This window comes from Anomalospiza imberbis, chromosome 19 (assembly GCF_031753505.1).
Source record: "Anomalospiza imberbis isolate Cuckoo-Finch-1a 21T00152 chromosome 19, ASM3175350v1, whole genome shotgun sequence".
Taxonomy (NCBI): domain Eukaryota; kingdom Metazoa; phylum Chordata; class Aves; order Passeriformes; family Viduidae; genus Anomalospiza; species Anomalospiza imberbis.
Window position 1 is genome coordinate 9,643,941 of NC_089699.1, and position 18,141 is coordinate 9,662,081.

An 18,141-nucleotide genomic window follows, 5' to 3' on the forward strand; every position below is an offset into this window, starting at 1 on the left:
ACAAGGTTTTAGGAGAAAAAACAAAAAAAAAAAAGTATGCCAAGAACTGTAGCTGAGTCTTAAAGAATTCTAGAAATGAGGCTTTTGAAATTAAGTCCACAGAGAACCGGGAGACCAAAGTCAGATGGGCTACAGAATGTCAAGGGACAAAAACTGCAGGACCAAAGGCTGAGCTCTTGTAGAGGTGAACTGAGGAAGGATTCCCAGCAAAGGACCAGGTCAGTGGGAAGTTCGGCGGTTTGTTCATCCACCACAATCACCCATGACAGGCTGGAAACCCCTGCTTTGAAGACTGAAACCCAAGGTGCTTACTGCCTAAATGTAAGATATTCTATTGTGCTGAATGCTTTGGTGTTTAAGTGAATCCAAGGAAAAAGGGTGCCATTCTTTGTGACATGGAGGAGTGTAATTTGCAAATCAGTAAGTGTTGGCATTGTTTATCAGAAAGGGCTGTTTATCTAAAATGGGCTGTTTGCTAAATTCATTAAAATTCATTAAAATGGATAACTAAGAGACAAAGCTGGGCCTGAGAGAGAACTGGAACCCGGGGAATTTCCTCAAAAGCAGCAATTCTTCTTCTGCATGTAAACTCATTAAATATTTTGTGCTGAGGTTCTGGATCTTGAAATCCAAGTATCTGAATCAATGACACTCAAGACTTCAGGACCTGCAAAGTGTTCTCAGGAAATGGAGAATCACACATACAGAATAAGAGCACAACTCAGAATAACATCTGATGGTGCTTGAATTGTAAATGTGTGACCTGATACTGCCCTGAAATCGTTGGACAGCACAAAAAGCAATACATCACTGCTCCCTGCAACCTTATTGCAAAAAACTGGATCAAAGAGGTATAAATATTTGGCAAATAGCACTGCCATCCCTTTTACTCCTGAATGGAATGGGAAGAATTTTCTTCTCAGCCTCAGACCAGAAGTAACCATTAAGTTGCCTGCTGTGTGAAAAGCCACACACTGGGCTTTTCTCCCCTTGCAGGAAAACAGTGATGTTGTCCTTCATACTCTCCTATCAGATCATTTCTTTTCTTAAGGAGAAAGAAAAATACTGCTTTATTTCCAAGCAGTCGAAAAAATAGTAGGAAAGTTTCAATCTGGTTTACTAAAAGGCTTTCACTACTAACACTGAAATAAAATAATCTAAAGGAACTAGAAAGAGATGTGCTTAAATAGAAACTTCAGACACAAATTCTGTAGTGGAATGGAACAGTTTTCGTCTGACAAGATGAGAAGGGAGAACTAAACAGGTAACTGGTTTACAGAAATTAAGCAATGCTCCCCACTAAAAATAAAGCCCAGGGAAAAGGAGTGGCAAGGAGTGAAAGGGGTAAGAGGAGGTATTAAGTCAGTGATCATAGATTGGTCTTGGATTCTGTTCCTATGGGTGAGTCACTTCTGTTCCTCATAAGTTAATTTCCAAAGTGAAGCACACGAAGTAGGTATGTTGCTTTCAAAATTAAATAAATTTTTTTAAACTCGGATAAAACGGAACTTCTAAATGAATAGCAAAAAAAATTGTTAAGAATTTGAAGTTATTGTTCCAAGAACAACTGAACTGAGTATTTCCTTCCATCTTGCTCTCTCTTAGAGCTAGAGTGTCCTCCCAGCCCCTTTTCCAAAAGAGGTTTATAATTGTGACTGCGTGCAAGTAGCTGTCTCTTGTTCACTGTGCATGTAAGCTACATTATTATAACTTTGATTTGAAACCACATCAAATCTCTTTTTTATTTATTCATTATTTTTCTTACGATCAGTTCCATAAAACCCTTTCATATACAGCATAATCACAGTTAAGTCTTGTCCAAGAAATTCCCTGGCTACCACAGCAATTGGTTCTGAGTGCTGAGAGCTGAAGTGCTTCAGCCCATATGAAACACACCTCTATTTTTAACATACAAAAATCATTACTAAGGAAGTGAACACAAATACACTACCTGCCAAATCAAATCCTCAGTGAAGCCTTAACTATGAACAAAGAATTTTTATTAAGGCATCAAAATTACAATCTTTTTTCTCAGAGGAGAATTTTGATTTAACCATTTTGGAGTCTCTCTAAGACAAATCACATCAAGAACAAATCCTGTTCTTGTAACATGATAGTGAAATAGAGATTTTTGGAGTTCACTTGAGTTAACAAAATGAATTAAACATTTAAATCTTAGCTTGTAGAATTATGTGTTGAATTTTAACATTTTACTTAAGAAACCTCTGCCATGGTACAAAGGGCATAGGAAAATGCAAATTTCTGAAGCTTCTTGCATAAAGAACAATACCAGAAAGGACCGAAGATGCAAAGAACCCAGATAAAGAGGCTCCTCTGTCTCCAAGCCTATTGGACGTACTCAGATAAGCACCAAAGGACTGAAAGCGCAGGCAAAGGAGAAAAGTTCAGAAGTTCAACCATGAGGAAGACCACGATCTTCAGCCCCAGAGACCACCAGAGACCCCCCTGGTGACCACCACAGCAAACCACGCATGCCCAGAAGGGCGGGGACTATTTAGCATGAGAGGCGGGGCCAGGGGTTGAATATGCATGGAAAAGTTGTGTAACGTGTTGCATATGGAACACCTTTGGGAGTAAAGGTGTGGGTCACACCAAGGCTCAGGGCACAAGATTTTGGAGAGCTATCTCACTTGTGCCGGGCGCCGACATACATACTTACTTCATAACTACACCAGGCTGTGGAGTCTCTTTATTCATCCCGCGTATCGCTACAATGGAAGGTCAGCAGCAGCAGTATTTGCAAGCATGGGAAGAACCTCATCATTGATACAGCATCTCCCAGTCTGTCAGTGCCTCCAAATTTTATCAATAATCAGACATTCACTTCACTCCGAGCTGGTACAAAAACCCAGCTGTATTCTTAGAACTGCTGAAGACACTGAATATTCTGAACCTCCTGCATTGACTCACTGACAACTTCTACATTCTTGAATTTCATGTTTTGTCATTCTGTAATTTATAAATAACATGAAATGTGTAAGCCTTTATGTACATAGCAGAATCATTAAAACTCTGAGTTTTTGATTTTTAGCTTTTGTTTTTTTTTTAAATAAAAACTAAAAACCTCCAAACATTTCCATTTAAAAAGCAAAATGTAAATATTACCCTGAAATCTGGGCCAGAGTTTGAAGAATTACTGTCCTCCAGTAATAACAACACCACTATCTCAGCATTTCTGTGACAAAGCCCACATCAATTCTGATGTATTTGCACATGTGCTACCAGAACCTCCATGGGAAGTACAGAGCAAATTGCTAGAATGTCACACTGTTTCCAGTGGACATCTCATTTGTCATGACAACAAGGGAAGATAAATAATTTTCAAATAACCTTTTGCTGGAGTCTCTGCTTGCTCTGATAATGTAATTCACATGGCCTTTTCACCTGCATTGGTTTGTAACACAGTTTAGGTAAGAGACAACTGCCTGCATGGAACAAGCAATACATACTTTAAAATAGCCTTTCAGGCACCCCAGCATAAGAAAAGCAACACAAAACCATTATAAACTAATGACTATTGCCAAGAGTGCTAAAAGGTTCAAGATGCTTTATGTATACAATAATTTCAGAATTGAAATATCAATCCTTCAGCTGGATAAACATAATTGTTTAGTTCAGTGATTTGACAACTGTCTTTAAAACATGCTACATTGTTATTCTGCCTTGGAACTGACAGATAAAAGTAAATGCTTTAGAAAAATAAAATATAGCAATTTTTTTTTTTTAATCTACTAACTCCATTTATTTTATACACCAGAACAGAGACCACCTACCTTTCTTCCCCCTGTGTTTAGGCGAAGAGGAGTTAGGAAGGGATCAAAAATCATATGGCTGGTTTCAATATTGACAGGTGACTGTCTTTTCCCAACAGAGCAAAGATTCCAAGCTGAGTTCACCAAACCCCAAAAGGAGGGCACTGCAAAATAAAAGAAAGTGCAAGTTTAATGGAAGTTTGGAAAGACTGGAGCAGTACATGCCAGGCAGATGGCCAGGTAATTAAACTTGTCTGATTGTCTGCACATTGAGGATCTCATCTCGACGGTGGCAGCTACTCCCCTTCCCTTCTTTTCTCTCCATTCTTTATTTCCCTTTTTCTGTCCTCTCTATCACATTTGCTGCTGGTACCTAAATAAAGGTGCATTTGTTGTGATTAAACTGATGGTCCCCTGCCGTTTGCCTTTTTGCACTTTTGGGATCGGTTAACGAACCATCACAACACCCCGCACAAGCGGATTGTGACAGATGGGAACAAAGGTGCACTGTGTATGACATCTGAATTGCCTGACTGCAATAAAAAATCATGCTGGACTCAAAGGTCTGGGTCCTGGAAGGGCTGTGGACAAGTATCCAGTATGAAATGACTGGAGGCAAGGACTCTGCTTTAGCAGCAACTACAGAAGCAACACTTTTTGCATCCAAAAAATGCGTAGATTTGGTGCTTGGGGTCATGGTTTAGTTGTGGGTCTGGGGTGTTGGGTTAAGGGTTCTGTGACCTCAGAGGTCTTTTCTAACCTTAGTGATTCGATGATTGTGTAATAGGTATCCCACTATAATGAATTCACATCTCTTTAGGAATGAAAAGCCTTGTGTAGTTGATTTTTGCGTAACCCAGTGAAGAACTAGATATAAAAGAAGACTCTTATTTGAATTTCTACCAGAATTAAGGTGTTCTGGGTTGTTTTGAGCCTTTGTTTAAACAGTGGACAGAAGCCAGAAAACTTGATATGCAGGAAATAAACAGGATAGCTGGAAGTAAGGGAGCATTTTCAAAAAATGCTGTCTAAATAAGAAAAATGGAAAAGGTGATAAATTCTGACCAGTTAAATAAAAAACTAAAATAAGACATGGCAGAAGAAGATATCAAAGAACAATTTCCAAAGGTCTTAAAAGCCATCAATAACTTTATTAAGAGTATGAGAAGCAAGGACACTGGCTGTGTTGGACGAGCTGGTGATGAGGTTGTAAGAGCAGTACAGGAAACATTAAGTGTCAGTAAAGCTATATGAGTTCTTTTCCTTACTGCTTACAAAATGGTGTAAAGGGATATTCCCACACAGGAGCTTTTTTTATGAGGAATGTATCTGAGAAACTGTCTCAGAATCAAGCATCAGAAAAGTGACTATTAGTATAAACAGATAAAATGAACAAATTAATTCATGTCAGACAGAACTCTAGGATGAATACCACAGTGATGTGACCTGCAAAAATCCTTGCTTAAAATCTGCACCAGGCTTGGAGAGACAAAAAGTGGCAAATGCGATCCAATTTTTATGGTGTTTATTTTTATAGATGCTTGTTTTTCCCCAAGGTATCTGCTACTGATCCCTGTCAATGTCAGAGGTGGAGTCTAGGCAGGACAGTCAGGTTATTTCTGGTTTACTGCACCAAGCCTGTAAATTCCTCTTTGAAGTTTGCTCAACTTCCAAGAGCACAGATTCTCTGAATTTAAGTTTCTCCAGAATTCATGAAATTAAATGAAAGGTGTCAACTTACCGATGCAGCACATCTTTGTTTATATTTTTAAGCCTTAGCACTGGCCCTGGCAATAGCATAAAAGACCATAAAAGATTGTATTTGTGCAGTGATTATTCTTGCCCTGTGTAATTACTGGTACCTCAGATAAAATCTCAAGCTACTTTATTGAGGCTGGGAATTGGAACCATAGAGAGAACCAGTAATCTATGTACATCAATAAAGCAGTCCATTAATTATTTCCACCTTCTCAGCTTGAAGAAAATTACCATACCAATTCCTCTGGATAACCACATGACCTGCTCTGCCACTACATAAAAGCCAAAGGTAAAGTCATAAAGGCTTTGAGAGATAAATCAGGGACACTGAAGAAATGACAGAGTAGAGAATGGCATTCATCTCAGTAATTGGTCACAGAAATCTCCAGACTGCAGTAATATTAGACAGTATCACAATGGCTTCAAATCTGAGAACTGAAAGTGTTCTGATTTCTTTTTAAGCATCAAAGCACTGACAGCTGAAATATATCCTCCAGATTAAGACAGCATTGCCATTATTCAAGAGATAGTAAAAAAATTAAAAATTTTCAGCAATAAATCTTGAAACATACAAAAAAATTGAAATTTTGAAGAACTCCAGCAGCATCATATTATATACTGCTAATTCCATACTCATAATTCCATACTGGTCTGTTCAAATGTCATCTTCCCTCTGTATGAAGGATTCTCAATTACAAGAAAAGTTCAACCACTGCACTCATTGAATGAGAGATAACAGAAAACAGGAAAGGGAAAATGAGGATTTGAGATTCTGGAATGATACTGCTTTTAAAAAGTGGCTATTTTCTGCTATGACTTTAATAAAGACATCATGCAATACCCTCTCCAATTTACCTTTTAAATTATAGCTGCTTATTTATGCCTAATTAAACATTTTCTTAAATTAAGAGTTTAATTACAGTAGAAAAAGTATTTAGCGATCAAATTTAGTGACCTCTGGCCCTGCAAAACTTTTGCTTATTTTTATCTACAAATTTGGGATACAAGTCTAAAACACAGTAGAACACTCCTTTCATTATAGTGATTAAACCAGACTAATTCACTTCTATAAATTATGCTAAGCTTGGGGTAAAAAGTAGTTATACAACAGTATGTAATTACATTTTTCTCTGCCACCCTCTGGTGAGTTCACACATACTAGAGCTATACAATCAAACACTAATGCTTCTGAAAAATATAGGTCAGCTGCTTGTAGAGGTATTTACAGATGCTTCTCACATTGACTTTTCTCTTTTTATTATTCATGTGGCAGGAGTAGGAAGGGGAACCTAGAGGGAGAGGTATATCCAGGTCCAAAACTAAGCAAGTAACAATCTTCTAGGGTCAGGGTTTCTAAAGTTCTGAAAAGAGAATGCGTTTCCCTTGCATTCTAGTCAAAATGATACTATAGTTTTGGGGTAAATGGGTTTTTCCATCTAATGTGAGTGAAGGTCCTGCTGGTGAAAGATTTAGCACAACTATGGCAAAAAAAAATGGAAATGAAAACACATTACAGAACAGTTTTGTTTAAAGGTTAAAAAGCAGCTGGATGTTTAGTGGAGCTGGCATAGATTGCTCATAAAAGTGTCAGTCTTGGGTAAGGGAAATCCTTCTTGGCAAATGAACTAAAAATGAGAAAGGGGAGGAAGGCAGCATCTCTCCTTCTTTTCCATCCTCAGTCCCTGTGGGCTGGGTCTGTGCCCTGCCTGCCTTTGAGTGGGACACTGGGCTCCCTTCCCCTGCCTGCCATGGCCAGGCTGTGGGTACGGCTAATGAGCTGCCATGGATTACTGCCACTCAGCTGGTAATTTCTAACCAGGTCTGGGCAGTCCCTCAGCCATCAATCACTGACAGGGTCCAACAGATTTCCCTCGAACCAGGCACAGACACAACTGAGAGCATTTGCCTGGCACTCATTGTAATTTGGGGGGTGGAAAAAGGGGAGAGTTTGGCCTGGGGTTGAAGCATAGAATGAAAGGGAAAAAGTTGAAATAAAAAAAAAAAAAAAAAAAAAAAAAAAAAAAAAAAAAAAAAAAGCTGTGATGGTCGCTCTGGACTTGAAATGGGACTTTGCATTAAAATGCAGGAAACTCAGATTCTGAGCTATCCTGTGATCTCTACTCTTTCCTCTTCATGTTCTTCATCTTTGGGATTTTTTTGTGGCTCATGCTGTAGAACTGGGGGCTATGGCTGTGCTGTTAAAATGAGTGACTGTTCTGAGACAGGATGAGTGAGATGTAAGACTTTAAAGAAGATCCAGAAGAAAGGTGAAGAAAACCTCAAATAAATGAAATTGAATAGAAAAAGTTGTTCAGAGAAAATTAATTTGAAACTTATTGTTTTAAGGGAAAAGACTGCTTATCCAGCAGACACCTTGAGCTCTATTCTGTAGATTCAGCTTTATTTTAATGTCTTTGGTTTACTATCGATCCTTCTGCTGAAAAATATAAATTAAAGTAGGAACATAAAAAAATAACAAAAGACAGCATATTTATTCTATAAAAGGTGCTTTTTCTAGGTATTCCAGTGCCTCACAGTACTAAATAAACATAACTCTCAGGTATTAAGTTGGAATTTAACTATTTATTGCCAAATCCAGTGCATGCCTGGTGGTGCATCCTTTATTAGAATAGGTTTAGTAAGCATCTCACTTGGAACTGCAGGGCATTAGGGGATTCAGCTTGGAGAAGGCAGGTGTAAGGAGCACTCAGGAGGGGTTAACAAGTCCCATTCTCCAAGGCATTTTTGTGTGTGATAGCAACCCCCTGAGAATTACTTGTAGCTCTGCACTATTTTGGTTTCCCACAAGACTTCTGCAGTTAATGACAGCAGGGAGGCAGAAATGTCCAGCCTCTGCTGACTTGCAAAGACAAGTGAGAAGCCAGCACAGAGTTCAGCACTGAGTGCTGCAGTTTGTATCTGTAATGACAGTTCAAGACAGGAACAGTGATGTCCTCTGCTCTGGTGTTTTCTGGAGTAATCACATTTCTCTGACCCCATCCCACAGGGCTCTGGCTCTGCCTGGGGATGCTGCTTCTGCAGTGAGATTATCAAAACTCTGTAACTTTGATTATTCTTGGAAAGGCCAGGAGTGAGCACAGCTGACTTGATGCAATTACTCATAGGCTGGAAAAAAATGTTGTCTGGGCAATCCTGATCTCTTAGAAGTCTGATCCGGTGCTGCCAAGCCAAAACTCTAAACATAGTCATAACTAGAAAATATTTTGGAATGGAAAGAAACCTTGGCTTCCCCTCAGCGACTACATCAAATTGTTCAGGTTATTGCTGGGCAGTGATTGATCGTTCACTGAATGATCCACTTTCCTTTTTGTGGTGAAAACTTTCATAGTCTAATATTTCTTCTGGGGCAGAATCCAGTCCCTGTTTCCCTGACCACCTGTTGTGCACACAGCATGTGGCACCCAGCCCCTGCAGGCAGGCTGCTGAGCACAGCAGCCAGCAAAATCCTTATCCAGGAAAACTTCCACGTTCGTGGAGAATCCAGATCTCTTGTACCCAGAGATTAATTTGAAATACTTTTCTGCATTTCTCTGTGTGCAACAGGCAGAAGCACTTTGTGGTCCCTCTCACTCTGGATGAACCTGTTCTTATGGAGTCCCAGTAACTAAGGAGCCTCTAGGGAAGTCTCACTTCTGTTCTCTCTTCCTCTTGAGCAACGTTTGCATCTTGCAGGTCTCTGAAGCATCTGACAAACTCTTTGCACAGGAATTACTCTCTGTGATGTAATGGGATAGCTGAGTGCAAGGGTATTTCTTGTTTCATGCCACATGGTCTGATTTCTGTATTCTGAACTAATACACTCAGTAGGACATAGAACTGTTTCTTACCCAAGAAGTTCCTGCATCATCAATCAGCTGAATGTCATATGGTCACTGCTATGATGAGTGTAAGGCTGATCATTATTTACCTAATTTTCAGAAAGACTGAAATGTATTGCCTGAATTCTCTGAAATCTGGTAAAAATAAGGGAAGATAGGAAAGGATGCTCTTTTTCTTGAAAAAATGGGCCACTTGCATAATTTAAAAAGTCTGTCAGTGTGGTGACTAGTCCAGAAAAATAATTCATAAACAACATAAATATTGAAAATCTTCTTAAAGAGAAAGAAACTGCACTGCTATCTGCAACCTAGAGAACAAATGAAATTAATTACCTTCACCAAACAGCTAAAATGTGATACATGGATGGGAAGACATCTCACATTGCATGTAAACCTACTCTTCATGTTCCAAACCTGCTCGTTAGAGCTGTTCAGGTGGGTTTATCCATGACCCTCTTTGCTTTTCTAGAAAATGCAAGGCAAATACTACATGCTTACTCATGTCTTACTCACGCTATTTAAGTAAGTTTTCTGCTTTTAATCCTTTATGAACTTGCCAACATTAAAAAATCCTCCACCATTGGATTAATTGCCATTTGTATACACTGCTGATTTTTTGTTGACAAGGTCACATTTCAAACCTTTAGGTCCATTAATGCATTCAGTTTCAAACTGTGCTGTGAATCTGAACTTCCAAACAAACTTTCTGATCTTGCTGAGGCTGCTTTTGGACAGAGATACAGCAAATGCTGAGTTCTGCTGTCAGTGAGGAAACATTCTGAAAATATATTTGTTTTCACAAGGCTGTGAAGATTCTTATATACTCACCAAAATGTGTATTAAATGATAGCTGCAAGTTTTCATTTACTTTGAAATTTCTGTCTTGGCAGTTGAACACAAAGGAATGTTCTGCAGCTATCCCACTGGACAGGAGAAATGGCAAGGTTCTCAAGCTGGTTTTGTCCGAAAACCAACCAACCAAACCCTTCCAAAATCTCTCCAACCCCCCAAAAACTAGAATGGGGATGGGGAAGGAAGCAAATAAATACTTAAGGCATTGTTTGGGAGTGGAGAAAGGGAGGAGAGGTGCAGGCAGGGCAGTGTGAGGTGAGGAGGATGTGACTGACCCACTGTCATCCCACAGCCTTTGGAAAAAATGATCACCTACAAATTTCAGCAGCAAGATTCAGACTGTAGAGCTGAAACTCATGTTGAACATAGCACAGATTACAGATTTTGCGCTCTACTCTGACATCCTTTTTCTGTCTAAATTTAAAACTCACTCTGCAAAAAACAGGTAAAAATGTACATGTCTCTATCTACCTTTAGTTCTATTACAAGAACTAGATCTTGAGTGCCAACAAATTGTAGTAGGTAAGATCAGGATGTCAATGATTTTCTATTTTTCATGCTTGAATTTAAGAAAAGGCCTTTTCAAGTTCTCTTATTAAGTAAGAAGTGCCGAGTTAAACCATTCCAAAGTATTGCCTTAACTATTCCACCAAAAATTACTCAAGAGAGGGCAGATCATGTGCTCTTAAAGTATTTGTGCGTTGTGCCAGGGCTCTGAAATGGGCAGAACCTGCCTTGTGCTTCCCATGAGTGCAGGGTCTGCAGTCTCCTTGGTATGGCCCATGGGGTGGATGGGGGAGAACAGGCCAGGGGTGACACAAAGGAGCCAGAGCCGGACAATGGTGGGGGCTGTGCCCTAAAGCAGGGCAGAGAGCAGACCCCTGGGGCAGGCTGCTCAGGGGATGGCTTGAACACAGCTCCAAGAGGCTGTACATGTGAGCCAAAGGGCCAGAACAGCACAACTCACAGCAGCAACCGAGGCACAAGATCAACTCTGCTCTGAGTGCAGCAGCAGGAATAGATGCAGAACGGGAAAGGAGTGGATGCTCCCTCTTGGATGGAAGACAGAGTCTGGGACTGTGCTGCTGTGTCAGTGCACGAAAACACCCTGACACAGGAGTAACTGAGCTGTGGATGTCAGGTGTGTGCTCAAGGTTAGCTCAAACAGCACTGCAAGCAGAACCCTTTATTATTTCCAACTAGCAACTCCACAAACTCTGACTGAAAAGCTGTTTAGCACAGCAGTGATCTTTTCAGAGCCCTCCTTATCCAGCTGTTTCCCCAACCTGTGGCTGTCTGCACGGCTCAGTGTCAATCACCTGGCATCACAAAAAATGTTGCTCATCTGGCCAGTGCTGGCAGGGGGCCTGAGTTTGTAAGGCAACAACCATGTGAAATTATCTTTCTGTGGCTTGCATGGACTTACCTCAGCTTGTAAAAGTGCCAGTACCCAGCACACTGTTTATATGAGAAATGCAGCAGTGCATGAGCACCTTCTGAGTTGCAAGGTAACCAAACATCCTGCAGCAGTGCAATGGGACACTGGTCAGAGGGGCAATGCCAGGATGCAGAATCCTAAAGTCTCTCGGAAGCACAAAGAGAAGAATCTACTCTCCAGTGTGTCACAGAAGGCCAGTAGCTCTGGAACACTCCTGACAGCCCATTCCTGCCAGAGACTGTAACAGCTCAGATGGAATGAGCATCAATTGCTTCCAAGGGAGATGTGTAAAAGATAATGGATGTTGCCTTTTTGGCTGCCAAAATTCAATATAAGATAGTGCCTTGGAGGCTTAATTACTTGTGATCTTCACCCAGAAATACATCTTATTTTGTGGATACAGAATTTGATGGTTTTTCCAGCAGTAGAGGAATCGAATCACACCTGCCTTATGAAAAGATGTTTAGGAAGAAAAGTGTTAAATGGTTACATCGAGATTGATTAGAAAATTTGTAATTATGCACATGGAAAAGACTGCAAAGGTTTTGGACCCAAGGTTCTAAATCAAATCTGAAATTTATTATAAATATCAAATACACCAGGTAATAAAAAAAAAAATTGCCCAGAGGCAAAATCTGTAGCTTCATAACCACTGAAAATATAAATTTCAATTCACCTCTGTGTCACAGGCTAATATTTTTAGAAATCAATGCACAGAATAATTCTGAAAACAGAACTAACTGAGCTAGTTCATGGTAATTCCTCTGACTTTGGAATTACCGACTCTTAACTGTTCCTACATGATATTTTATTAAGAAAAAAAATTCTTCTCACTTATGTTTCCACTTGATTTTTTAGGTGTAATTTGAATTAGCTGAATAAACCTGTAATTTCTCTGCACCTGTCAAAGGGCTGTTCAGAACAAACTGGTCCCATAACTGACCAGTACCTTCCATTAGTGCACCAGTCTGGTTTTAACACAAGCAAAAAATAAAGCACAAATTTTAAACACAAATTGTATTAGCTGACCTGAATACATTTAGTGTTAGTTGACATGATTTCAGTTTGTCCTCTCAGTGAGAAAGAGAACACAGACTCTTATTCATGGCTACAATGTTTATTTTTCCATAAGAGCCTGGTGTGTTTCAGGTATCTGGCAATGTGATTTATTTTTGTTATTTATACATTTCTAGTAGAAGTAATATCCAGAAGGCTTAGAAAGTACAGATTAGCTCTATTTAGCATTCTTACTTCTGTTTAAACTTCTAACACAAGGCTACCAAAGTCAGTATCATAAATCCCATTAAAATTGCCATATACAAATTCATTACAGGTGTTTACTATTAAGAGCTTTTTTCAGTATGACCTGTCCAAAGAAAAGTGAACATCAGTCTTGCAAATAAAATTGTATTTTTCTGGTTTATTTAGCCAAGTTTCAGGACTGCCCCAGGCAGAGAGGAAATGGAATGAATTTTTGAGATTTTTGGGAATAAGAGAACTTCTTCTTTTAAAAAAAGGTCTCCATCTTGATCTGTGACAATACATAACATAACTTTTTTCATCTGAGCTTTAAGAAAGGTATTTTAAGGAGTTCCTACCCTGCTTTTCAAACAGCTGTAGAAATGTTGCTGAACTGAGTGGCACACATGGAAATAGAATCCCTCTTGGCCTGAAGTCATCTTAGCAGAAGAGCAGCAGGAGTTTAGCAACTATAAACTACATGTAGTGACTATGCTTGCTCCACTCTGCTTTTCTTCTTTAACAGAAAAGAATGAACATGTTATGAGGAAAATGGAATGCACGTATTTCAGAATAGCAGAAAGTTGAATGTGACTCACAAAACCTTAGCAAAGCAAATACTCTCATGGCTGGTATTAGCTGCATTATTTTCCTGGAGTCTGGACTGTACTACCCAAAGTTTCCTTGACTATTTAACTTTTGTGCAAGAGGAACAGGGCAAAGTCTGTGTCTCTCAGGCAGGCAATTGTCATTGGAGGCTTTACCTCCATCAATAGTGATGCCTTTTCTTTGTTCTGCACTATTTGCTGTTGTCAGCTGAAGTAACAGATATATCTATTATGCTGCCAAAGGAAACCAGCAGAGCAATAGAATGACAATTCCTGGACCACTTACAACCAGCCTACTACAAGAGGAGTATCAATTTAGTTTCTGTAGCATTAACTGTGGCCAATTTAATAGAAATAAAATGGTCTTTATACATAGTTTCTCAAGATTTGGCCCAGTGATTTGCTCATCAGTCTTATGATGTGAAATAATACCTTTTGCTCTTATTTGCGTGTGAGTTATTTCAGAAACTTTGCAAGGCCTGGTGTTCTTGTTACACCACTGATTTACTACCATTGTGCTTTTTAGTAATAATCACTCCTTTGAAACCTTCAGCATCACCACATCATAAATTTGATAATCTTAACAGTTTTAGAAGGGAAGAATACAATTTTAGTGCTTACAGTTAAGTGCTTCCCTTAACCACAGATACATTCTGAATACACAGCACTTGACAAAAGACACTAAATAAGCTATCCACATCTAATTTCAAATTTATGCCTGATATCTCTTACAATCCCTGAAATTTCCCCTTTAACTTCCACATGTTTTATGCATGTTCTGTTTTTGCAGTGTAGCATATAATAAAATCAAAATGGGCACAACCTTTTAAACACAGGGGATAATTTCAGGGGTTTGAGGAAGAATCTCTGTTTTTGTTCACACAATTGACTTGGCTCGTTTTCACTTTCTCTTCCTTCAAAAAATGCACTTCAAATCTGCGAGAAATAAAACCCCATAAACTGTAACCTCTGGGAAATTTCTTCTCTGATACCATCTGAAGCTGCTTCTGCCGGTGGAAGGATTTCTGCAATGCATTTTGAATCAAAAGTTTTTATGAAAAGTTGTCTGGATAGAGCAGTTCAGATGGACTAATGCTGCAGTCCCCAGCACTCATCACAGACCTGCCTGGGCATCTCCACAAATGCCAGTGATTAGGAAGCCTCCAGTTCTAGAGATTTCTTCGAAAAAGTAGGAAGCACAGTTTTTGCAGCCTAGCAAGGTTTCTTTAAAGGCCTCTGTTTCCCTGCGGTAACACTTATAACTCCTTAAAAGTCTGAAAATACTCCGTAACTCATTAAGCAGATGAGCCTAATTTTCTGCACTCAGATCAATTTCCAAGGCAACTTCTGCTCTCCTTAGTGTGAGGCTGCATTGGGCTCACAATCAAAGCTGGTGTTAATAGTATTAAAAATCCTGCATATTTTGTTGGACTCAGTCTTCTCCTGAGAATTACTCCTGATGTGGACAGTGTGAGGTAACTCGTGTGACAGATTCCCTTCTACCTACCTGCTCAGGAGTTGCACTTTCTGCTAAAAACATGGTTGGACCCTCTCCAAGCAGGAGAAGGGGCTTCTCCTCAAATCTTTTGTAGGAAGTTTATTTTCACCCTCAGGTAGAATCACCTGGATGGTAAATCCTAGACCCAGGGATCCCTGAAAACCTACTTGGGTACTACAAACCCTGTGGACATCCAATCAAAAAGAAAATCACCTAATGAGGACACCCAAACGTAGGAGAAGGTAATTGCCATGGCCCACCAGATCCCTGTTACAAAGTGCTTTTAGGTAACAGTTAAGGTTTAGGATGATTACTGCAACTTGCTAGCATGAACAACAAACCCCCTTAATTTGAGATATGCAGCATATTCTTATTTGGTTTGTTTTTAAACTGAGTATTCTGAATTTAATTTCTTTTTGTAGTCTAAGGTGCAAGAAAATTTGATTGTAGCAAACCATCTATTAGATGAGTTTTGGTGCATCACCTTGATGTCAGATGAGTGCAAACAGCTTGTCTCATTCTATCTGTTCTCATATTTCCATACTCATCTCTTTCCTAACTCAGCTGTGCGAAGCAGTATCTGATAGGATGCTCCATGGTTCACATTTAATAACTCATAAGTTAAAAATCCCTCACAATATAGAAGTGTGAAAACTCAGAAATACATTTAGCTTCTTAATCTGCACTCACACATCCCCGTATTTTATCATGAATGAGGTTTAATTAAATGCATGGAAACTCCTGAGTTTATCAGAAGTTTTCTAATTCTTCCTTATTTTTTCTAGTTCTTGTTGTCCCCTGTACATTTGCATTTCTAAATGGTACAGAAATTTTATAAAATTTTGCATTAGAAGATGAATTCCTGAAATTGGCAGTGCATGTTCTGGCCACTGACTGTGTGGCAGTGAGCACAATAAAATTAAGTTAAGTTTCTTTCCAGTTTTAAATAAGATGTCACCCATATTTTTGACTTAGACTCAACCTTAAATAAGATGTAAGGTTAAGGCAGCTTCCCTGAAATTCTGCTGTGAGATAAAAGCACCTTAGAGCCAAACACCTACCACAGCTTTTAAGAAAGGAAAATATGCCAAGCTTCACAAGCCTATTTCTAATTAACCATTTTACTATTTGCCTTGACTTTTCCAGAATGAAAAGAAATTGTAATTTCTAGTTCTTCTGTTTTTATTCCTGAATCTGGGCATCTCTGATCATCCCCTCTAAGATGCTGACAGAATCCATAATTTTCATCAGCCTGTTCTTCACTGTACACATCCTGAAAAATTAACACCAACGCTGGCTTGTCCTTTTAACACTAACATGCAAACCTGTTACTTCTTCACATTAAGCTATATTTGCTCTTTTCAAAATACCTTCAAGCTGACTACTAAATCTCCGGTCCTTGACTTCATAGGCAGTATAAAATTTTAAATGGTAATTGAGTCATCTTTTGGTGGACTGAAAGGGAGAGCAGAGTATGATGTTGCCAACAGCGTGCTGTTTGCTCAGCAGTAAAGTTTATGGAGTACTGCTTTATTCAGACAAATCATTAGGTTCAGTACAGGTGGTATCTGGACGACACAGAGTCATGATGTACAGAAAATCCATACCCATTATCTGGCACCATCTTCTTGCTGTGAGAGATGTGAATTTACAGCTGCCTTTGGAGCTCTGGCCGTCAGTGACATTCAGCATGGAGCCTGTGTCACTCCCTGTGTGCAGGGCAGAAAGCTCACAAGCAGAAAAGGTTGTCAGGAAGATTTGGTTTTGTTTTTTTTTTTCTTTTTTTACTATTAAAACATCTGACTTTATTTTTTTTTTTGACAATTACTAGCAGGACTACAGATGGGGGAATGAGACACTTTTCTAATGTCCCCTCACTGCAAGCACCACATTTTCTTTTGCTACAGTGAATTGCATGAGCTCCTTATTCCATTGTTTTTAAACTGAGTCTGTCCAAATAATTAATCAGGCAATAGTGCTATATTTGCTGCCAGGTTTTTATCTCACTGACAAACGCAGCCACTGCACACAAAAATCCTGGTGCAGCCCATTCATAACCATCTCTACTGTTTCCATTTTGCAACACTCCTTGTGCCAGCACTTTCACATCATGGGTTGTCTGCTGATTTTCTGGATCAATTTTTTTATTTTCAATGTCACCAGAAGTGTCTGAAACTTAGAAACTAATTTAGAAAGTGGTTCTCCTTCTTCTGTTAAAAGGCCAAAAGCCTAAGTGCCTCTTTAGTAGTCTAAACCAGATTTTGGGTAGATACTGTACTTCTCCCTTTGGATGATCTTTATATCTTCTATTTTAAATAGAACTCAAAAGGATAAAGTAGGATTTCAAATTTATCAGCAGATTCAAACTATTTCTCCAGTGCTGACATAGCTCATTTTATGCTCCTTTAAGAGAGAAACTTTTACTACCTGCAAGGCATTTGCACAGAGCTGAACCCCTGAAAATCTTTGACTGTTCTACAGGTTCTGATTAGGACACAGGGTCAGGAAATACTTGGTGTCAACTTAGCACTTCATTTGCTGCTGCTAATGCTCCTATCAAAACATGGTAAAGGACAAATATTAACTGCAAGGAACAGGTTCTGAACTGGTGAGAGCTCTGGTTAAATTAATGGAGTTATGCTGACTTTATTAAGAGTTGAGGGTTTGATTCTCCACTGTTTTCTGTTTTAAAAATATAACCACCTTAGCCTTAACCACTAATATTTTTTGGATGAGTAGCTAAATCCTCAGATGGCACTACTTGCTGAACATAGAGCATAAATAGCATTCCTCTTTATGTAGTTCTTGACTGACCCAGTTTCTCTGTTCTTCTGAGAAATTCTGGCTGCTGTCTCTTCCTTTCATGTATTGTGCTGCATTCTCTAGTCCTCACTTGTCCTCAAGAGACTTGATGCCAAGTACAGGGCTACAGGTCCCAAAAGAATGATACCACTTCCAATTCAGCCTCTATTGGTTTCACCTCGTGGATTGAGGGACTGGATGGTTATGAAACCTTTGATTTCCTTGGATTTTACATACTCTGGGTGACAGGAATAGCATCAAAAAGACAATCTATTCAGGTGGAATACAGTCAAGTGTGACTTGCACACGCCTTTCTGTCCCCCCAAAACAGGTT

The 18,141-nt window shown here is 39.2% G+C and overlaps 1 protein-coding gene across 1 annotated transcript in view; it reads right to left on the bottom strand.

Moving 5' to 3' along the window:
- Positions 1–18,141, bottom strand: part of CA10 (carbonic anhydrase 10) — a 178,585-nt gene that overhangs the window by 102,667 nt on the left and 57,777 nt on the right. The window contains exon 3 of the mRNA XM_068209647.1: positions 3,795–3,937. Within this exon, the coding sequence (XP_068065748.1) occupies positions 3,795–3,937 (143 nt within the window). The remainder of the gene's footprint in view (positions 1–3,794; positions 3,938–18,141) is intronic.